This window comes from Volvox carteri, assembly GCF_000143455.1.
Source record: "Volvox carteri f. nagariensis unplaced genomic scaffold VOLCAscaffold_23, whole genome shotgun sequence".
Lineage (NCBI taxonomy): Eukaryota > Viridiplantae > Chlorophyta > Chlorophyceae > Chlamydomonadales > Volvocaceae > Volvox > Volvox carteri.
The window spans coordinates 923788-946687 of NW_003307566.1; the positions used below are offsets into that span (position 1 = coordinate 923788).

Here is a 22900-nt window from a genome sequence, read left to right on the forward strand (position 1 = left end):
TACCCCGTCCCCCCCCCCCTGATAGGGGAATTGGACCCCTTTTGCAACACCCCTCTGTTTGACCCCTTAAAGCCCAAACAATCGTCCCACAAGCCACAATACGCCTTTCGTATTCGACTTATTTCTTGTGAGTATATGAGTATATGAGCAAAGAGGAACTGATGGGTGCCTGCAGGCCTTTATAAATGGCTGCTGCCTGCTGGTAGGTGTACGGGGAAAAAAGGTTGGAACCTGTACTACACTGTACCACTCACAAATCTTATATGGTTGTAGCGGAGATATCCGAAAGGAGATGGAAAAGGCAAAGCTAATTAGAGTACGCCGGGACCTGACCGAGAACCAGCGCAAAGGGCGCATCTGCGAGACATTATTATAAGCGACGTTGGAACCTATGGACCTTATATGATGTGGTCTACAAAATTACAACCGTCACCCAGTAGACTAGAGTTGCGTTAGCTATTACTGAAAGACGATTTTCTTCAACCAGCTCAACAACAACAGCCTGTACCACTTGCTGGCCATTTTCCTGTTTGCAACGTTGGTTGCCTCCCCGTATTACAAAATGTGGTCCGGTGCCAGCTTGGAAGCTGCAGCTGTTGTCGCTCGTTCTCCTGATTCTCTGGCCCGCATCTGTCCGTGGCGGGATCTCCTCAACTCGTCACGAGCTCATGGCTGAGCGGGGGCCAGGGTAGCCCTACACTCCGGCGGCAGGCGGCAGGTAGAGGTGCTCCAACTCCCGAGGGTGCCTCAGGAAGAGCCTTAGGTCCGGCAGCTGCAGGGCCTCCATGACACGGCGGAGAGCCGCTGACGGCTCCTGCAGGCTACCACCACCCTCCCCCTCGCCCCCCTCCTCCCCCTCCTTCCCTTCCTCGTCCTTGTGCTCCCCCTCCTGCAAACCCTCTGCCCCGTCCTTCTGCTCTTGCTGCTGTTGCTGTTGCTGCTGCTGCTGCCGCCACTGGACAACTTCCGCAATCAATGGCTCTGGCAGTACGCCCAGGGCAATTGCCATACCCCGAAGGGCCTGTCGCGTCAGCTCCCACCTCGCCTCCTCCTCCTCCTCCGCCTCCTGCTCCTTCCTCGTTTGCGTAGCCCCCACTGTCACCCAGGCGGGGGAGACGCACTCTGGAACGGCCCAACGTAGCCGCGTGACCCCGCCGCCACCACCGCCACCGCCGCCGCCGCTGCTGCTGCCGTCTGCGTTATAGGAGGGCTCCGAAACCGGGTTTCTATCCTGCAGGGCAGCGAACCAGTGCCGCCAAGAGAGCTGCGGCTGCGATGTACGACGACCAGCAGGCGCCGTCAAGGAGTCATCGCGAGGAGGACGCGGCGGCGGAGAAGGAAGAGCTCTGCCGGCAGCGCCGTCGCCGCTACTGCCGCCGATAGCGCGGGCGGTGGCTACGGCGCTGGCGGCGGGCACTACTGCCGCTACTGCCGGTTTTACTGTTACGTCCTGCTTCTCGTCGTCCCGCGTCTGCGTCAGATAGCCCGACAGGTGATGCAGCGGCGGCAGTAGCATGCCAGGTCGTAGGGCGGCGGTATGGCGCCAGTCGGGCTGTTTCTGGCGCCCATGGCCACCTCGACGACCGTGCCCTTGTCCTGCGCGCCTAGATCTATTGTACTTCTCAAACATGCAAACAGTGTCTGTTAAGTGGTGCTCTTGGCCATTTGTACAACCTCTGCCGCGGTCTTTGCTGCTACTGCTGCTAGTGCCGCGACTGCTGCTACTACTGCTTCTTCCACTGCCGCTGGAGCTATCACCGCTGATGGTGGTGATTGTGGTTCGGCTTGTGGTGATGCCGCTGTTGTCCGTACCTCCACCACTGCTACTGCCTTCATCTACATGCCCGCTACCGCCGCAACTGCCGGTGCTGCCGCTACTGTCACTACCATCGCCGCCGCCGGCTCCGTTACTGTCGCTGCAACCACTGCTGTTCCTTTCCGCGTCGCTACTGCACGACATCGCAATGCGAGCAGCGGCGAGCCTTATGTGTCGGTCGCACGACATGCCGTGACAGTCGCCGCCGCCGCCGCTGTTGCCGGCATCCTTGACGGCGGCTGTTCCGGCATCTCCGGGATGAGACGATCGTCGCCGCTTCTTGCTTGCCTGCACCCAAAGAGGCGACCCCCTCTCTTCTGCTGCTGCCCCCATCGCTGCGCCCGCTACAGCCTCCTCATCCTCCTCCACCTCACATTCATGCCACCTCTTAGGCACCCTAGCCGTGGCGCCTTCGCTGCGTGCGTTTCGGCCGCCACCGCCGCTGCCACCGCCGCCTTTGCTGCGACTGCAGCCTCCACCATCACCGCCCAGTCCGCTTCCATTGCCCCCTGCATCCTCACACGCCGCCGTCATCTGCCGTCGACCACCTGCATATCCACGGTCCTCCAGTTGCCCGAGTTGTCGACCCCGACGTTGTCGCAAATGTTGTTTTCCACTTTGGTGGTCGAAGTGATGGGGGCGGTCTGAAAGCACCTCCAGAGCCGGTGCAGCAGTGGCGGTGAGCAGCCGTTCAGCTCCCCACCATGCCATCATCAATGTAATACGGCGCGGCGGCGGCGGAACAGCTGCCGCCGCTGCTGTCCCAAGTTGCGACCGGGTAACCACTGCCGGCCGAGACGGCGGCGGCGGCGGCGGATGCTGACGCTGTCTTGTAGGGTCGGGGAAGGGCGGGAGAGGAGACCTAGACGCTGCGTCGTCCCGCTGCGGCAATGGCGGCGGCGGCGCCAGTGGGCACTGTACCCTCGGCGGCGACGAGGACGGCCGCAGCGGCGGCAGTTTTGGTTTCGGAGGGAAGGGCTGCGGTACGACGCCGTGTAGGAGGTTCCCCGGGAAGAGAAGCAACCGATTTTGGCGGGGCCCTATGGCCCAGGCCCGCAGCGCGACGGGGGACGGTGACGGCGACGTCGATGGCGCGGGGTGGTCAGCGGCTGCGATGGGGTCCTTGTCAGCGGAAGTTGGTGTTGGTGTTGCCGGGGGGGGTGCTTGCGTGTTGCGAGGATGACGTTGCCCTCCCCCACCGAGCGCACGTGCCCCTGTGCCTGGTGGCGGGTGCCGGGCGAGGGGTTTTAAGGTGAGGGGACATGCCGCAGGGGGGAAAGACGAACCACGAACGAGCGAAGCTGCTGCCGCAGGGGGGGAGGGGGTTTGAAGGTCAACAACAGTCCAGCTCCTTATGGGGCGATGGTGGTGGTGCTCATTGGTGTGGGCTACTAGGCAGTTTGGAACCTGGAGAGCACGGGACGAAGAAATCACGAATACAGAGAAGACTCATGGCATTTGAGTCTCAACTGACTAACTAACTGACCAATTATTCGCATCTACCAGCTACGGCAGCATTCTTGGCCCCAGGCTTTGGCACTCTTCATAATGTCAGCCAGCCCCTTACTTCGTGTTTTCAACCAGTAATAAGATGACACACTTTTGCCTCCACATGCATACGGCAGCACCGCATCCGAGTACAAACCACAAATCCGCATTATAATCAACCACTCGCGAGCTGAGGGAACACGCAGTCATGCGTCCAGATCAGATCGGTTGAAGCCGCGCGTTGAGGCCGCGCGTTGAAGCCGCGGTCATTTGCTGTTGCACATTCCAACACCAGTCCCAGCCGAAAAGCCCATGACCTCCCCCATGAATAATCCCCTCCTGGTGGCGTTCCCATGGATTTTCTTCCCCCTTCCCCCCCTCCGGCTGATTGCCTGTCATCTTCAGTTGAGCCACCGGCCATTTGCCCAACAGATTTCCCCGCACACACGCACACACACAAACGAAAAACCGAAAATCAACCATGAACCGTGAACTAAACCACCATGAAACCACCAACTAACCTTTAGGTGTCTGATCCAACACCACTGTGGGACCTCCGGGGCAGCCCCCCACCTCCTGTCCATCATTCCCTTCTCCACGGGATCCGAATCCGAATCCGAATCCAGGTCCAGATCCCGGCAAGGCACGACCCGAATACGAAAATGGCTTTGGAGGCGGAGGAGGCGATGAAGATGGCAAAGGTAGATCAGACACCGATTTTAGAGATCTCGCGGTCGCCGCCTCCTCGCCACGGAGCGCCGCGGCTACGGCCACCTCCGCGACATTGGCCGCCTCCGCGACATTGGCGCCCGCCGCCGCCGCCGCCGCCGTCACCGCCACCGGCAGCGGCAGCGGCGCCGTCGGCAGGAAAAGCACGCTGCTGATCATGGGGTGGACCAGGTGGTACGCGTCCAGACCCTGAGAGAGGGCGATGTGTAGAGAGGTGGTGAGGGATTTGTGATCTTGGAGGGGGGGAAGAGGAAGGGATGAAGGGCTGCATGCTGATGCGCTTCCGTGTGCTGCCGTATGCCTTGTGGAGGATGGTCCTGTGGTCCTGCGGTTTGTGGTCTTATGCGGCCGTGGGGCTCTTCAGTTTTAGGGTTTTGTGGGGTTTAGGCGCCGCGGCGGCATGCGAGCTCTCACCCGGCCAGCCCTACCCCTGCCCCTGCCCCCTTCGCGCCTGGCCCCTCCTGTTGCTACACGTGCCTACACGTCCTCAAGCTCTGGAACCCTGTAAAGGACACCAAGGCCCTACGGACCCGTCTCAGGACGTCTTCATTGACGTCGAAGTGCAGCTGGTGCGCCGCTGCCGGGTCGCGGTGATGCGCCCACCACTCCACCACTGCCACCGCGGGCGGTCGCCGCCCCGTTGCGGAAGGAACCGCCGTTGGCGCCACCGCTAAAGCCGTGAACCCCGCCGCCCGCTCCGCCGCCGAGCCCGTCGTACGGAACTCCAATACGGAATCCGTCTCGGAATGGGGCCGTGGCGGCGGAGTAGGGGCCCCAAAAGGGGCTGGGAATGATGCCGATTCCGGTTGCTGCTGTAGCTGTTGCTGCCCTTCCGACTTGGCGGTCTGTAGCAGCGGCAGTAGCAGTCGCCTGTGTAGCTCCTGAATTGCTTCCTCCACCACCGACGTGGGCGGCTGATCCTGGGGTTGGTTTCGGAGGCCGCGAGATGGGGAATGGCGGAAGGCCGACGCGACGAAATGGGGGCCATACCACACGACAGAGGGAGCGGATCATTTGTGGGTATTTTACAGGGAATTTTACATGTAAGCAGCACAGGGCACGTGCATTTTAGGGGGCTGTGAGAAGAGGTTAAGGACATGGAAATGCATTTTAGGGGGCTGTGAGAAGAGGTTAAGTAAGGACATGGAAATGCATTTTAGGGGGCTGTGAGAAGAGGTTAAGTAAGGACATGGAAATGCATTTTAGGGGGCTGTGAGAAGAGGTTAAGTAAGGACATGGAAATGAGGAATAATCAGCAACGCGTGGTGGGCCGTGATGAAGGGGGCAAGGGGACAAATGACAATCCAAAAATCAAGAATTTAAACGCACGTGAGGAACTGCGAGCGATACAAGCCGGCAATGCACGGCTACGCTACAGAAATGGAAAAAAAAGTTTTAAAAAATAAAATCTCGGTAGTCGTTCGGCCTACTAGGGATCCAAGCACCTGCCAAGGATCCACAAAAAACGTCCAACCACAAAACGGATTGTCGTACCAGCCGATACAGGTAGCTGAAGAACGGCGTCTTACGCCTGCCGTACCGGTGTTGGCGCCAGTACGGCGTGGCGCCGGCGGGGTCGAATGCCATTGCCAGGCGGCGCATCAGCGCCGTCGGCAACACGTCATCGCAGACGAGCGGCGTCACCAACAGCATCTCCACCGGCTGCGGCTCTAGCTGCGCCTGCAGCTTACGAAGCTCCGGAACCGCCAGCCCCCCGTGTGGTTCTCCTCCTCTTTCTTCGCGCCCGCGATCTCCATCCCTAGCGGCAGGAGGAGGCGCACCACCAGGAGGAGGCGCCGGAGCGGCCGCGCGATCTGCGATATGCGAAGCAGGCAGTCCGACAGGTGACGATGCTGGCACGTCAGACGCCGCCGTCACCGCCGCCACGACAGCAGCGGCGGCGTCAGCGGCAGGGGTTCCAGAAGCGGGGTGTCGGTCGACGGGGTGTTGGTCGTCGACGGTGGTAACAGCGGCAGCTGTAGCTGTAGCTGCACCGGCGGCTGTCGTACCTGTGTTGGCGTTATGGAGCTGAAGGCCAACACTAGATGCACACGCAACCCAAACCTCCTCGGAGAGGCGCAGCCGGAAGCCCAGACCCGCGACCCATGGGTCGGCCTTGGCGCCGCGACCCGCCGCACATAATGCCACAGCCTGCGTACCATAGCCGTAGCCGTCGCATTGTACTGGATTGCTTCACATGGGGCTCTGGGGGGGGAGGGGAGCGGCCCCCGGAAATGGGCAGGTTGGATATGGGTGAGTGGGTTCGGCCCGGGTCGAGAAGGAGGAACACGCCAAGGTACGGCAGTACGACACCACTGGGCCACGCGAGGTAGGTCAGGCGATGATGCGGCTGGCTAGTCCCCAAACGGCTGCTGTACGGCATGATCGGCAAGGATAACCTGCGTCCATCGACCAGGGCCTGGGGGTTCCCCCCTTGCATGGCTGGGGCCCATACTGGGGCCTGAACGCAATGTACGGGTGACGAGGCCGTACACGGACTGCCATACTGCACGTGTGGTACGGCGCGCGGCTGGTACTTACGTGCAGGTACTGAGCTTGGGCCAGCTCCTGGCAGGTGAGTGCAAGAAGCTCCCGCAGGCATGCCCAGTATTTGGTTGCCTCGGCAGCAGCAGTAGCAGTAGCAGTAGCAGTAGCAGTTGCAGCAGCAGCAGCAGCAGCAGCAGCGTCGGGCCCATCGACAGGAGTCCAACGCGATGGCGGTGGCGTCCAGCAGCCGAGGGAAGCATCAGGCGCGGCCGCGGGCGCGGTGCCGCAAGCCATGGGTTTGAGCGTCTTGGGCGTTGGCATGGCCTTGCCGTTATCATCATTGCGATGTTGATGCGTGCTGCTGCTGCTGTTGGCTTGGTTTGAAGTGGGGAGGAGGCCTGGGTGGGCAGTTATTATCGGCGGTAGGCTAGCGCCAGCGGCTGCTACGGATTCGGGATGTGGTTGTGGCAAGCTGTCCAGACAGCAGCGCAAGCGGCGAGTTGCCTCGGTAAGCGCCACGGTGGCAGCTTGCAGGTCCGACTGCAAAGGGAAACAGCTTTGAAATATTGATACTTATTAATAAGTTAAACATAGGGGTCGACGACAACGGTTTGCGGCGTCAGGTATACATTTTTTCAACGCGCGACTTGCCTTGTTACAACCTTCCCATTGTTGGACAGCTTGGTGAACCTGAAGCAGCATTTCAGACATATTGAGATACCGGAACCCAAGTTTGGACCATTCATATCACAGAAGGAAACAGATTGAGACATATCATTAGTAACGAGCTGGATCGGGCAAAGGCATGGTTTCGGAGCCGACTTTCGGAATTGCAAGTCCATGCACATTAAGCTTGCAATAAATAATAGTTTCGATGAGAAGTCTTCGTTACAAACTGAAATAGAATTCTAAGCGAGGAAAGATAGGCTTTAAGAAAGGGTAGGGCTGGGCGCGGGCACACCTCCTCAGAGGAAGTGAACAAACAAGGCACACAGACCAACCGCTTCAGGACAGTACCCTAACGTATCTCTACGCAAAACCTCACGCGACACGTATGTCGGCTTGCCCACCTGAAGATTTTTATTACTGCCTACTGGGTGCGGTTGAGGGTGCTGCAGCCTATGTTGTGATGGAACTTATGAGAAATGGTATGAGCACGGTGACTCGAAAGAGGTGCAATTACCGATGGAACGCTTACAAGGAGCAAAGCTAATTGACGAGTTGCGCTCGTGTAACAAACTCCACACTAGGAAAGCATTCTTCGTCTTGTAGCTGGTTTGTGCCTTGGTGGCCGAAAGGCCGACTTCTTCGCCTGATTTGCCTGGATGTGTTCGGGTAATCCTGGGATGCGTTGGGAAGATCCTGAGCCTTTTTGTCTGAAAGACAAACACGGCAATACAAGCAACATAACACCCTCCTCACCCTCTCCCTCCCCTCTCCCTCCCCTCTCCCTCCCCTCTCCCTCCCCTCTCCCTCCCCTCTCCCTCCCCTCTCCTCCCCCTCTTGTAACCGTCTTGCGTAACCGTCATGCTCGGCCACTACTTCACACAGCTCATCTTCCTGGCTTCTGCGCTTCGCATTTTACCGTGTTTCCTCTCAAGAACACCGCGCTTCGGCCCCGGCTGCAACACCTCTTTTTACGACATTCTTGCGGTCGCGCAAAGAGTAATTGTGTCTCAGTCCGAGCAAGCCAACCCGATACAAAGCCAAGCACGCCACCATGCCGTACAGTTTTCACTCCAAATTCACAAAAATCAGAATGCGCGATGCAGCTTTGCACTTTTAGCTGAACAGTACCAAGTAGCTTTCATTTCGCAACTTCGGTAATATGGCCGCGAAACTCCCCTAAGAACAGAGCAGACGTGCTATCCTTTAAGCGATTGAAAAGACCGCATAAATCGTCAACCTTACGGCTGCTTCGCGAACTTAGTCGATATGGTTTACCTTAATAGATCACACCTCTTGGCCATTGCATAGCTGTACGGAAAATATACACGATCGCAAGCCCGTGCACGTTACCGTAACACCTTCGGCGAGCTTTGACTCACGCGGGCTACTGTACACCGAAGCGTCGCAGACATAATCGTCGATTACGATTACGGGCCAAGTCAAAATCTGAATAGAAAACGCCATGAACGTTGATCGATTGGGTCGACAGCTGTGTTAGCAGTCCAGTTGGCGGCTTTGCTACTGTAACACAACACGGCATGACTGAGCAATAATTCGGTGACATGACCCCCAAAAACCCCGTTCGTAAAAGCAGCACACCCAGTATCCCCAAATCGTTCCAAAGATGGCAATTTTTACCATCTCCCGCGAGTTTCAGCGGCTGCGACAGCGTTTCGAACTTTGTCGAGGTAGGTATCCTTACAGGAAACCAAACAAATTGGAATATCTAGAAGGATAACTCTTCATGGAAAATCCTTAATAAAGTACGTCGCCGCCGATCAGCGATCAACAAACAGATCATGTTCCTCGCCGCACGGGCGATACGAAGCAGAGCGAAGCTGGTACAGTATGCTCGTGGCGATACAGTGGCCTAACATACTAATGGACCGAAAATAAAGCAACAATACGAATCATCAATTATTATCCTGAAGAGAAACCCGTCGGGAGCACATAGCATGGGGGAATCTGGGCCCCATCTGTACCTTCAGTACGGGCAACGCAACCAACACTAATAATCCCCGATGAGGCGCCGGAACACATATATACCTGGACAAGACTGTAATAGTCTGCCTGGAAACGGATTATAAATATTTAATTACACGTTCCGAATGGGAGCTACGAGCGATCAAACTATTCGTCGTATATGGCACAGTCCAGAGTGCAAAAGGAAGACGCATTCCAACGCTGCAATGGCGCCCACCCCACTCTTTGAGCCCCGATTTGGAAGCTCTCGAAGCATAGCAGCTGCAGACGATGTCACAGTTGGCTACCGCAAGGTTGACCGACCGCAACTTCCACCCAGCAGGCTGATGCCGCTACAGATGCCTCTGTTCCTCCTGCTGCTGCTGCTCTCCTCACGACTTCCGGAAACCCGAGCGCAACGGCCCTACCCGCTGATGGGCGCCGACGGGCCCCTGCCAACTAACATCACAAACGGCACAATCCCGCACTCCGACATCAGCGCCACGGTTCTGCTAGAACGCGTGGTCAAGCTTCTGGAGCGCGAGAACGCCTACGAGGTAAAGCCCCTGGTAGTGAAACGGGTGCGGGAGTTGAATGTCGAAATGCACGAAGCTCCACATGTGGATGATTTGATTTTCCTAAAGTGCTGTCTGTAGTAGGAAACCATTACATACGTCCTGAAAATGGCACGTTGGGCTCTCCGTGCCATGCGCATCTCTCAGGCGGTATGGTGGCTGGTGCTGTCGTGGACGGATTTCAACGCGGGGAGGGTCGTACAGGCGTCCACAGCCGCCACTGCGGGCGCAGCTGCCACGTCAATCTCCACGAACTGCTCCCGCTACTGCGACAGCGGCGGCCTGGCTTCCATGGGCTGCTGCGACGGCATCTGGCTGCCGCACATTGAAATGCTGAACATCCTGCAGTACTTTGAAGTGAGTGATTACTGACGGGCTTGCTCCGGAACCAGCATGTTACCTCCGCAACCGTCACAATGCCGACCATGGGGGCCAACATCGCCAACGGCACCAGTCGCTCTTAGTCCATACGCCATACACGTACTTGCTGAGCCACACACACCACAACAACTCTCATCTAATCCTCTCCCTTTGTCAAGTTGCACCGCTCCTTGTCCTAATTCTCCTGCTAATGTTACTTACTGTTATACTTGTGTTTCGATTTTCCGTGGACTCCTACGACCCTAACCCTACACCCTATGGCCCTGATCCGCTCAGGACCAGCTCCCTCGCTACCGCATCAATGCAAACCCCAACACGGGAATCGTCACCTGGTCGACTCGTCTCGTGGGCAAATGGTGCGTGTGTGTATGGGTTTATGCGTGTGCGCGACATCCCTCGCTCCCTTTCTTTTGCTCGAACATCCCCTCCTCGCCCTCTCCCCTTCTCTCAGTATATGTAAGGAGTAGATTCCCTTGAAGTGTATGAAGGTATGAATCCCTTTCTTTTCGGCCATGGGCTAAAGGAATGGATTTACGTCCAGCCGCACAAATTCATTCCTTGGGGCAGGTTTGGCCGGAATGTCTCCGCCATCCCCCTCCTGCCATAACGCCTTCCCAGATGTGGGGGTATGGAATGGATAGTCCTTGAAAGACCCCTAACAGAAGCCAACGGGACATCATAGCTTTCCTGACAAGGCCAGACACGGTGAAGTGCGCCAGAGAGTTTATTTATCGCAGGGAACCACCAAAGGGTCATGCCCAGGCTTTGCAAATTCAGTTTGTCATTTACCGGGGGATTTGGGGGCTCCGAAGGAGGGCCCTCAGCGCCTCACGGTTAAGAATGTCTTACCAGCCTAACTCTAAAAGATCTTTCCTTGGTTTGTATTAAATTTAATTTCCCGTAAACGCCTTCTCCTTCTTTTCCTCGACTACTTCCTCAACCGCCTCCCTGCCGGGCATCTGTCCTCCGCTCTCCTCACTCCCCTTGTCGATTGCATCCCCTCCCTGTCCTCCTCTCCCCCAACCCCCGGCCAGCGGCCACATTCCCTCTCCCCACAATCGCCACTCCTACCTAACTGCCTCCCCGCGCTGCCCCGGGGGCCCCCTCCAGGTACACGCCCCTGGACTTCCGCGCGTACCCCTTCGAGCACCAGCACCTGCTGTTCGAGTTCGCGCTGGCGGACAGTCAGTCGACCGTGGCCGGCCTGCTCTGGGACCACGTGGCGCAGCTGAACAACACCGCACACACAAAAGGTGGGCAGGTGGGGTTCGTGGGCTGGTGGGGCTGGTGGGGCTGGTGGGGCTGGTGGGGTTGGTGGGGTTGGTGGGTTGGTGGGGTTGGTGGGGTTGGTGGGGTTGGTGGGGTTGGTGGGGTGGCGGGTTGGTGGGGTTGGTGGGGTTGGTGGGGTTGCGCTGGTGGGCTGGTGGGCTGGTGGGCTGGTGGGCTGGTGGGCTGGTGGGCTGGTGGGCTGGTGGGCTGGTGGGCTGGTGGGCTGGTGGGCTGGTGGGCTGGTGGGCAGGTGGGCTGGTGGGCAGGTGGGCTGGTGGGTTGGTGGGCTGGTGGGCTGGTGGGCTGGTGGGGCTGGTGGGCTGGTGGGGCTGGTGGGTTGGGGGTTGGGGTTGTGGTACACTCTGAGCTCTGTGGTGCGCTACACATCACCCACCGCTATGACCCTCCGGAACGGGGATCCTAAATAGGAGCCGATCTGGCCGGTTGGCGAATCAACTGGAGCAAGGCCAAAGTGTACGACAGCCAACGGTGCTACAAGGACTATAATGTAACTGCACCTCGGTGGGTCCCACCTGGGTGTCTGTGTGTATGTCTGTGTGTGTGGGGGATTTGCTTAGTCGTTGTCATCACTTCATTTTTCCGCTCCTCGTCCTGCTGCTTAACGGTTTTTAAGGATTTCATGAACCAGGACGTGGCTCGTGGGATTGCGGAAACAGGCTGCCGAGCTCAGCTCAGCAGCCTTAGCACTTGGGGTTTTCGTAACTGTGCTTGTGACATCGATATCGATGCGGCTACATGCTTGATTGCCGTACGCAGGTACGACGTCTCGTCCACAGCGCCCTTCAGCAACGCATCTGGCAGCGAGCAGGTTGCGGGCTACCAGGCCATTGCCATCCACGACCGCTACTTCGCCAACAACACCGCGCGGGGTACCACCAAGCCGAAGCATTGCGGGCTTTTCAAGAAATACGACGAGTCCCGCGCCCTTTACGGGCCTGTCGTACTAGTGGCTGACATCATGGCACGTATTTCCGGGGGGAGGGAAAGGCGTTTACATGGGCGTTTACCAACGAACGCGGGATTACCAACGAACGCGTCCGGACCGTACCTGACTAGTCAGCGAGGGCTTGTCACTGCACCTGTGCCGCTACCTGGTGACCGCACACACCGCTTACTGCCGTTCTCTCCTCCTCTCACCCTTCTTCCGAATCTCCTGATCCTCCACCCGTCCCCTCCACCTACAGGTCAAGCGTGTGTCATCCTACTACGTTCTGACCAACCTCCTTCCCATTCTGCTCATCACGGTGATCACCTTCGTGGTGTTCTTCATGCCGCAAAAAGCCCTGGGAGAGCGAATGGGTGCGTGCGGGACAGCGAATGGGTGCGTGCGGGAGAGCGAATGAGCAAGGGAGTCAGTAAGTGTAAGGAGCGCATACATTGCACCTACTACTCCATGCCGCAAGAGGGTTGCTGAACCGGTGAACATGCCCCCCAGTTGGTAACACGTGTCGGGCGCGCAGGCCCCCTTTCCTATCAGCAACTACGGTCCCCCTTTTAAGAAATTTCTCGTGATATTGTTCTGACAAATGTTGCTGTTGTGTCGGCTCCCTGGCCGGGCTGGTCCCCTCCTCAGGTGTCGTGCTGACGATGTTCCTGTCCCTGACGGCCATGCAATTCGTGTTTGACTTCCCGGCGGCCAACTACATCAACGCGCTTCAGATGGTGGGTTCAATGATACTAGGGTGATGCCGCACGTAGTGGTACATAGCATCGATGTTCACGGTGTCATACATGGGGGCATGCATGTTGTGTGGATGGCCAGGTGTAACCAGGTGCACCCCAGCACCCGGGATGACGTAATAACGTGTGCGCCCCCAGGTGGGGTTCGTATTGACCTGCTGAAGGTTATGTTATCCCTTCACCTGGCCAGGTGGTCCTTGTCAGCTATGGCATGATTGCGCTGGCCTGCATTGAGAGCCTCCTGGTAAACCGAATCGCCACGGTTTCGGAACACGTAAGCACCAAGAGGACCTGCGTTCGGAAGTACGGCACCCTTTTAGCCAGGTACGGTGCCGGGGTATGCACGAAACGAGCACACCAACACCGAGAGTGGGACGAAGGGTGAAAGGTCCCTGCGGAGGGACGGGTACTGTAGGTATAGACGCTGCTGTGTACGAGTGCAGTGTGATATATCCAAGGATATGGAATGGAAGACGGAAGCTGCATCGGAGTTCGAGTGGCGGCGGCGGGTGTGGTGGCAATGCTTGCATTTCCTAGAGGTCAAGAGGGCGATGACGCCTTTTAGCGTCATTTAATTCTTCTTCCTCCTCCGCTTACTCCTCTTACTCCTCAATTCTACCTCCTAGAAGCCCACCTCAACCCTACCTCCTGCTTCGCCCTCCACTTGAGTATGAGAGACACGCAGACACGAACGCTCAATGCAGGATCCCCACGTACTTGAGTATGTCACTGTGACGTGCATTGTTGCGGTATTGACATACAGACATACACTTCCGCGGATAGAGATACCTATTCCTTTACTCTCTTCCCCCCCGTTTCGGGTTGATGCCACTCTGCGGCTGCAGCTACTCTCTGGCCCACCTCGGGCCAGGCCTTGGCTCCTTCACCAGGTCGTACGGCAAGGGCGGATCTGCCAACGTCGGTCACCGTGGCGGCCAGGTGGTGCGCGCGTCATCGTTGCTGTCGCGGCTCGGGAGCAAGGGACGTTCGGCGGCGGCGTCGGCGGCGACGGGAGCAGCAACAGGGATGGGGCAAGCGGGATCTACGAATGGAAGCACTGCAAATAGCCCTCGGGTGGAATTTCCCGTCGTTGGGAGCCAGGTAGGGGCGATTACAGGGGTTGGCGGATGGTGCATGGCGGGTGGTGCATGGCGGTTAGCTGTACTGGAGGGACCCCATGATCCGCGGCAGTGGTCCGTAGCTGCTTTCCTTCATCTCTCCACCTGCCTGCCGTCATTGTCGCCTCTGCATCCACCGAGCACCTACCTGTATGTGCGCCTGCCCGTTGCCTGCCTGCCAGCACCCCTCTGTGCCCGCCCGGATGCCTTATACCTGTATGTATGTTGTTACAGGGTGGTTAACTTCGCCAGCTGACCCCTTTCCCGGGGCAGTCCCTGCTCTCCCCTGCTAGAGGGGCACCCTAATCCGTCACCTCATCCGACTTCAGAGTGTACTCTTTGAGTTTGGCAACTTACCACCGGCATCCAACCAAATCCAGCGGATCAACGGCGCGTCAACTTAGTTCCTGATCAGTTCGCAAGTTGATTTTATCACGTCCACACCGTCCACAAGATGGGGGGCCACCCCCCATTTCATCACCTCTCAAACACCCCGAGTGGTCGACAGGCGGATTTGAACCCGGACGCGCCGGACGCGCCGGGAGCAGAAGCCAGGCCTTAACCTCTGCCAGCCGCCTGCCTAATACCTGTGTGTATGTATGTCGTCGGTCTTTTTTGTGTCCTGCTGTTGTTGCCTGGTTTTACCCAACCGGCCTTTCCTCTGTTTCCCACTATTGCAGGGGCTCCTGCAGGAAACGCCAGTACGTGCTCCTCAATCACCTTCGCCACCAATCACACCCCCAACCAAGCCCATACCGAAGCCCGCAGAGGCCAGCCTCGTCCACGACCCCACAACCGCCGCTGCAGCCGCTGGGCCTTCCCTCCCTACCTCCTACGCGGTGTCGACCAACGGCCCGTGGAACGGTGCATCCGATCCCACAGCCTTCTCCGCCCCAGCCCCGGTGACCGCATCCAAGCATCGCACTGGTAGCTTCGGCTGCTGCGTATATAGCGGTCCCCCAGAAAGCGATGCTGGTCTGCTGTCTGCTGATGCCGCCGATCCCGTAACAACACCGCCTCAAGTCCTGTCGCCCTTCGCCTCCACGAGGAACTACACCTCCTTCAATGTGGCCCAGGATGAAATGTGCTTGCCGCCCATCACCGACCAGAACGCCAACGGGGACGCACGTTGCGCTGGCAATGACGGCTGCAGCGGCGTCTCTATCTCCCTCACAAATACACGCGACAATTGCGTGGCCATGGGCCACCGCTACCGTAAGCTGGGGCTATGGAGGACGTTCGGTCTGATGTTGGCCGCGCTGTGGGGCTGGGCGGTGAGCATCGCCAAGGCACCTCGGCACTTATACCAGCAGTGCAAGGAGGACCCCGTTTTCGCGACTTTTGTGGCGACATGCATTGACAAATGGTGCTGCATCATCAGCATCATTCTGTATACGGTTGCCATTTCCGTGCTGCTCGTGATTGAAGTACGGGTGGGCGACCATAAGATGATGCTGGGGGATGCGCCGGGCAACATGTGAGTTCAAGTGGAGGCTGCGGCAAGGATGGCGGGAGGTATGAGAGGAGGAGGAGGAGGAGGAGGAGGAGGAGCAGGAGGAGGAGGAGGAGGAGGCAGCAAAGCAAAGGTAGCGCATGAAGAAGCACGCAGCGGGATGGATGCTCAAAGGTGCAAAGCATATGGAGAGGAAAAAATGGGAAGACGAGGGGAAAGGCTAGATTGACGAGGACGGCAAGACAAGCGGGAAGTGCGGTTTGTGTCTTCATAGTTTTTGGCTTTCGCTGAAAGTACCCCGGGGCGTGTATGCCCTGCTCGTCTAAGATTCTGGAACTCCTTGCTTCAGCTCACGAGCGCGGTTCGTGCCCGTGCTTTACCTTTGTTCTCTTCCCAATACACGATCAAGGTAGGTCAATCAGATGTAAGATGGTAGATCAGTGGCAACCCTTGGCATTCCCGCGAATACTCTTTGTCTGGTCTTACATCAGGAACATGATTGATCAAGATGATTCGCGGCTTGCGGGCAAGAAAAGTGACATCACAATCTGCAGCTGTCAGGTGTCGCCTTACTCTCACAATCATAGCATTAATCCATAGCTGCTTAAATGCGCCTAGGTTTCATGCGTGCACGTGTAGCGTGATTAGGAGCACTCGATGTGTAGTCGAGGGCACATTTTGAGGAAGGTGGACAGGCTGGGGCGAGAAAACGGCATTATCCAGGGGGGTGGCAAATTCAAAATTCGGTATTGCGCAAATATACGTACACGTGTACATGTGGTTAAGCTTTGTTGCTTAGATAGTGCTTTTGCGTTCGCAGGAGTGTACTGCCTATATGAAGAAGCTTTTTTGCCATCCTTTTTGTGCGTATAAAGCGTATGCTCTACTGGGGCTGGGCTGCTACCCAGCAGCACGCAACGTGTCGTAGCAGAGGCTGGCCTTAATAGTGCGACTTGTGTTGCAAGCCTTACGTGAATAGCTACATGCTTTGCTTTTTATTTCTGCTATGCGTGTGCGCGCACATGCCATGTATATGGGCCCGGCGTCCTCGTTACCTGGAGACGAGGAGCACCGTTCGACGTAAGGAGAGTCCCGAATATCGTAGTGCACCTACGCATGTTGCTAATGAATGTTATTATATACTGATCATTTGTTTCACGTCTTGCTTGCCGGTGGCAGCTGGCGATGTTTTGGCGGTTACTCGGTGAAGCGCGGTCTGGGGATGTTGTGTACTGTATTTTAGTTCGATTGCCGGAACCTAAACACATGCACTTGTGTCACCGCGTAAGACCAACCATCTTTGTCATCGTTTAGCATAATAGTTATTAAGCGGATCGGAGCGTTATAAAGCTAAAGTTCTCTGTGAATTTAGAGTAGATTACGTACGACATTGTGGCATGCCTGTTGTTGTGTCGCTGTGAGCGACGATGCTGGTTGATTGGGTTTTTGTTGCGTAGAGAGACCTCGGTGGTAAGTTCGCAAACTCTACTTATCCTATTTACACTTTCAGGATAATATTTCTCTAAGAGTAAATGCTCTTTAGGAAAATAATGCCCTTTAGAAAAAAATTGCGTTTGCCGCTTATGTGCACTCCTGGCACAAAAGCACTACGTAGGTGACTCTGCAACTTGACCAGAGCACGGCCCGTGCTCGGGCCGAAACGCAGACTCTGCAAAATTGATTTCAGTGTTTTCGGCAAAAATGTTCAGTAACACCGGAAAGGCGGAAATTAGTTATCGATGTTTTCGGCAAGCGCCGTACGCTGAATCTGTTTTCAAAGCGTACGCATGTTCTTTCAGCCTTCATAACTTTATATAATGTCAGAATAAATTTAGTACTTAGTGGGGACCAAGGCATCATGGCTCTAACCGAGTCAAAAACAAGTGTGAGAGGCCCCAGGACAGAACCGTTTGGGTTCACTTCAATAAGTAGTTAACGGAGGCTTCGTGATTTTCGCAGGATGGTCAAAGATGGCAACCTGTTTTGCAGCCGCTACAGGTTCGGCGGGAGGGTGAGCACTGAGCACGGGCATCAGTACGGCTATGGAAGCTTCCCCTTAAGGGGCCCAACTACCGCGTAATGGAGCAGCAGTGATACGAATCTGCCACGATCCAAACAAAACGTGCCCTCCGACAACCATAATAGTATCGTTTAAGCTGCGAGCAGCAAGCGATCACGCTATTCGTCGTATCTGGCACAGTCCAGACTGTAAAATGAAGACGCATTCCAACGCTGCAATGGCGCCCACCCCACTCTTTGAGCCCCGATTTGGAAGCTCTCGAAGCATAGCAGCTGGAGACGATGTCGCAGTTGGCTACCGCAAGGTTGACCGGCCGCAACTTCCACCCAGCAGGCTGATGCCGCTACAGATGCCTCTGTTCCTGCTGCTGCTGCTGCTCTCCTCACGACTTCCGGAAACCCGAGCGCAACGGCCCTACCCGCTGATGGGCGCCGACGGGCCCCTGCCAACTAACATCACAAACGGCACAATCCCGCACTCCGACATCAGCGCCACGGTTCTGCTAGAACGCGTGGTCAAGCTTCTGGAGCGCGAGAACGCCTACGAGGTAAAGCCCCTGGTAGTGAAACGGGTGCGGGAGTTGAATGTCGAAATGCACGAAGCTCCACATGTGGATGATTTGATTTTCCTAAAGTGCTGTCTGTAGTAGGAAACCATTACATACGTCCTGAAAATGGCACGTTGGGCTCTCCGTGCCATGCGCATCTCTCAGGCGGTATGGTGGCTGGTGCTGTCGTGGACGGATTTCAACGCGGGGAGGGTCGTACAGGCGTCCACAGCCGCCACTGCGGGCGCAGCTGCCACGTCAATCTCCACGAACTGCTCCCGCTACTGCGACAGCGGCGGCCTGGCTTCCATGGGCTGCTGCGACGGCATCTGGCTGCCGCACATTGAAATGCTGAACATCCTGCAGTACTTTGAAGTGAGTGATTACTGACGGGCTTGCTCCGGAACCAGCATGTTACCTCCGCAACCGTCACAATGCCGACCATGGGGGCCAACATCGCCAACGGCACCAGTCGCTCTTAGTCCATACGCCATACACGTACTTGCTGAGCCACACACACCACAACAACTCTCATCTAATCCTCTCCCTTTGTCAAGTTGCACCGCTCCTTGTCCTAATTCTCCTGCTAATGTTACTTACTGTTATACTTGTGTTTCGATTTTCCGTGGACTCCTACGACCCTAACCCTACACCCTATGGCCCTGATCCGCTCAGGACCAGCTCCCTCGCTACCGCATCAATGCAAACCCCAACACGGGAATCGTCACCTGGTCGACTCGTCTCGTGGGCAAATGGTGCGTGTGTGTATGGGTTTATGCGTGTGCGCGACATCCCTCGCTCCCTTTCTTTTGCTCGAACATCCCCTCCTCGCCCTCTCCCCTTCTCTCAGTATATGTAAGGAGTAGATTCCCTTGAAGTGTATGAAGGTATGAATCCCTTTCTTTTCGGCCATGGGATAAAGGAATGGATTTACGTCCAGCCGCACAAATTCATTCCTTGGGGCAGGTTTGGCCGGAATGTCTCCGCCATCCCCCTCCTGCCATAACGCCTTCCCATATGTGGGGGTATGGAATGGATAGTCCTTGAAAGACCCCTAACAAAAGCCAACAGGACATCATAGCTTTCCTGACAAGGCCAGACACGGTGAAGTGCGCCAAAGAGTCTATTTATCGCAGGGAACCACCAAAGGATCATGCCCCGGCTTTGCAAATTGGTTTGTCATTTACCGGGGGATTTAGGGGCCCCGAAGGAGGTGCCTCAGCGCCTCACGGTTAAGAATGTCTTACCAGCCTAACTCTAAAAGATATTTCCTTGGTTTGTATTAAATTTAATTTCCCGTAAACGCCTTCTCCTTCTTTTCCTCGGCTACTTCCTCAACCGCCTCCCTGCCGGGCATCTGTCCTCCGCTCTCTTCACTCCCCTTGTCGATTGCATCCCCTCCCTGTCCTCCTCTCCCCCAACCCCCGGCCAGCGGCCACATTCCCTCTCCCCACAATCGCCACTTCTACCTAACTGCCTCCCCGCGCTGCCCCGGGGGCCCCCTCCAGGTACACGCCCCTGGACTTCCGCGCATACCCCTTCGAGCACCAGCACCTGCTGTTCGAGTTCGCGCTGGCGGACAGTCAGTCGACCGTGGCCGGCCTGCTCTGGGACCACGTGGCGCAGCTGAACAACACCGCACACACGAAAGGTGGGTTGGGGGGTTGGGGAGTTGGTACACCCTGAGCTCTTGTGCGATAACACCACGCTCCCGCTGATCCGTGGATCCTAAATAGGACATGATCTCGCCGGCTGGCGAATCCTCTGGAGCAAGGCCAAGGTGTACGACAGTCATCCGTGCTACGTGGATTATAATGTAACTGCACCTTGGTGGGTCCCACCTGGGTGTCTGTGTGTATGTCTGTGTAGACGTTGGTGCATTCAGTCTCTGTCGGGGTCAATGACACGGCAAAAGAGTATTTATGCTTACGGTGGAGCCATGTGAGGGGCGAGTGTGGGAAATTTTCGAAGTCGTTGTCCTGTCTTCATCTTTTTGCTTCTCTTTTTCCTGCGCAATGGTCAAAAAATAATGAACCAGGACGCTCGTGGGATTGCGGAAACAGGCTGACGAGCTCAGCTCAGCAGCCTTAGCACTTGGGGTTTTCGTAACTGTGCTTGTGACATCGATATCGATGGGGCTACATGCTTGATTGTCGTACGCAGGTACGACGTCTCGTCCACAGCGCCCTTCAGCAACGCATCCGGCAGCGAGCAGGTTGCGGGCTACCAGGCCATTGCCATCCACGACCGCTACTTCGCCAACAACACCGCGCGGGGTACCACCAAGCCGAAGCATTGCGGGCTTTTCAAGAAATACGACGAGTCCCGCGCCCTTTACGGGCCTGTCGTACTAGTGGCTGACATCATGGCACGTATTTCCGGGGGGAGGGAAAGGCGTTTACAGGGGGGGGCGTCTTTACATGGGCCTGTTTACAAAACCAACGAACGCGTCCTGACCGTTCCTGATTAGGCAGCGAGGGCTTGTCACTGCAGCACCGCTTTACCTGTGCCGCTACCTGGTGAACGCGCACACCGCTTACTGCCGTTCTCTTCCCCGTTCCTCCCTTCTTCCGAATCTCCTGACCCTCCACCCGTCCCCTCCACCTACAGGTCAAGCGTGTGTCATCCTACTACGTTCTGACCAACCTCCTTCCCATTGTGCTCATCACGGTGATCACCTTCGTGGTGTTCTTCATGCCGCAAAAAGCGCTGGGAGAGCGAATGGGTGCGTGCGGGAGAGCGAATGGGTGCGTGCGGGAGAGCGAATCAGCAAGGGAGTCAGTAAGTGTAAGGAGCGCATGCACCAACCTTGCACCGCCTACTTTGCACCTTGCACCACCTACTACTCCATGCCGCAAGAGGGTTGCTGAACTGGTGAACATGCCTCCCAGTTGGCAAGCGCGCAGGCCCCCTTTCCTATCAGCAACTACGGTCCCCCTTTTAAGAAATTTCTCGTGACATTCTTCTGATAAATGTTGCTGTTGTGTTGGCTCCCTTGCCGGGCTGGTCCCCTCCACAGGTGTCGTGCTGACGATGTTCCTGTCCCTGACGGCCATGCAATTCGTGTGTGACTTCCCGCCGGCCAACTACATCAACGCGCTTCAGATGGTGGGTTCAATGATACTAGGGTGATGCCGCACGTAGTGGTACATAGCATCGATGTTCACGGTGTCATGCATGAGGGCATGAAGGCAACACCACGTCCTCCTGTCCTCCGTCCTTAGCATTAGGCGTGTAATAAGGCGTAATTAAACTCGCAGTAGTCAATCTGGTCCAATGAGAGACCCTGCTTGCACCATGCTGCTGCTATCGTTGCCGTTGAAATAGTCACGTTACCTCTTACCGTCTGGGGCACCTCCCCCATGAAAGGGACCCCATGTGTCCTTCGTTGGCATCCGTGGATATACCATCAGATCGACCATGTTCCTTCCTCACTCCATCTGACGCTTCATCCTCCCCCCGGGTCCAGACCTCCCTCGTCGTACTCCCACTTAAGGCTTGCTTTGCGATCCCTTCGCCCTGAGCAGGTGGTAATTGTTAGCTATATCATAATCGCGCTGGCCTGCATTGAGAGCCTCATTGTAAACCGAATCGCCACGGTTTCGGAGTGTGAAAGCATGAAGAAGACCTTTGTACAGAAGTACGGCGCCCTTTTAGCCAGGTACGGTGCTGGGGGATGCACGAAACGAGCACACCAACACCTAGAGTGGGACGGAGGGTGAAAGGTCCCTGCGGAGGGACGGGTACTGTAGGTACTGAGGCTGCTGTGCACGAATGCAGTATGTTTTCCATAGATATAGAATGGAAGATGGAAGCTGCATGGGAGTTCGAGTGGCGGCTGCGGGTGTGGTGGCAATGCTTGCAGTTGCATGGGCGTTCTTGCCGATTGTAAGCGCTAAGCTTCCCCAAACGCTGCAATCGTGCAGAGATGCAATGTTGTGCATGTCACCCATCTCCTCTCATGCACCCTCTACGAGTGAATGTTTTAGCAAGCCCCTGATCCTCCTTTTACCATACCTCATACCTCGTTCACCAGTGGAGACATTACGTGCAATGCAACATCACCCAGATAGATTTGGTTGCTTCTGGCGATGAGCCCTAGGGAAGGCCCAGGACACAGGGAATAGTACTTCGCTCTTTCCCTCCTCCTTCACGCATCTCTTTCGCACGCAGGAGACGCCACCCTGGGTCACGCCTTGGCTCCGTCGCCAGGTCGTACGGCAAGGGCGGATCTGCCAACGTCGGTCACCGTGGCGGCCAGATGGTGCGCGCGCCATCGTTGCTATCGCAGCTCGGGAGCAAGGGACGTTCGGCGGCGGCGGCGGCGGCGACGGGAGCAGCAACAGGGTTGGGGCAAGCGGGATATACGAATGGAAGCACTGCAAGTAGCCCTCGGGTGGAGTTTCCCGTCGTTGGGAGCCAGGTAGGGGCGATTATAGGGGTTGGCGGGTGGTGCATGGCGGGTGGTGCATGGCGGGTGGTGCATGGCGGGTGGTGCATGGCGGGTGGTGCATGGCGGGTGGTGCATGGCGGGTGGTGCATGGCGGGTGGTGCATGGCGGGTGGTGCATGGCGGGTGGTGCATGGCGGGTGGTGCATGGCGGGTGGTGCATGGCGGGTGGTGCATGGCGGGTGGTGCATGGCGGGTGGTGCATGGCGGGTGGTGCATGGCGGGTGGTGCATGGC

The 22900-nt window shown here is 56.9% G+C and overlaps 2 protein-coding genes across 2 annotated transcripts in view; one reads left to right on the plus strand and one right to left on the minus strand.

Moving 5' to 3' along the window:
• Positions 1–694: 694 nt before the first annotated feature.
• On the minus strand, positions 695–8653 carry VOLCADRAFT_91915 (uncharacterized protein; the record flags this gene model as incomplete). Its single annotated transcript, XM_002951387.1, has 10 exons — positions 695–1471; positions 2365–2470; positions 2520–2938; positions 3016–3036; positions 3878–4222; positions 4564–4953; positions 5528–5847; positions 6043–6216; positions 7719–7841; positions 8569–8653. 10 exons carry the CDS (start codon positions 8651–8653, stop codon positions 695–697), a joined length of 2760 nt encoding a protein of 919 aa, XP_002951433.1.
• An 857-nt stretch (positions 8654–9510) lies between these two features.
• The window catches only part of VOLCADRAFT_91916 (uncharacterized protein), a gene marked incomplete at both ends in the record, with an annotated part of 42728 nt that continues 29338 nt past the window's right edge, over positions 9511–22900 (plus strand). Inside the window, 19 exons of the mRNA XM_002951295.1 lie at positions 9511–9732; positions 9874–10083; positions 10384–10463; positions 11218–11360; positions 12174–12343; positions 12582–12696; positions 12971–13059; positions 13268–13401; positions 13923–14178; positions 14876–15672; positions 18002–18239; positions 18381–18590; positions 18891–18970; positions 19724–19866; positions 20399–20568; positions 20826–20940; positions 21235–21323; positions 21743–21876; positions 22389–22638. Coding sequence (XP_002951341.1) covers positions 9511–9732; positions 9874–10083; positions 10384–10463; positions 11218–11360; positions 12174–12343; positions 12582–12696; positions 12971–13059; positions 13268–13401; positions 13923–14178; positions 14876–15672; positions 18002–18239; positions 18381–18590; positions 18891–18970; positions 19724–19866; positions 20399–20568; positions 20826–20940; positions 21235–21323; positions 21743–21876; positions 22389–22638 — 3645 coding nt within the window. The remainder of the gene's footprint in view (positions 9733–9873; positions 10084–10383; positions 10464–11217; positions 11361–12173; positions 12344–12581; positions 12697–12970; positions 13060–13267; positions 13402–13922; positions 14179–14875; positions 15673–18001; positions 18240–18380; positions 18591–18890; positions 18971–19723; positions 19867–20398; positions 20569–20825; positions 20941–21234; positions 21324–21742; positions 21877–22388; positions 22639–22900) is intronic.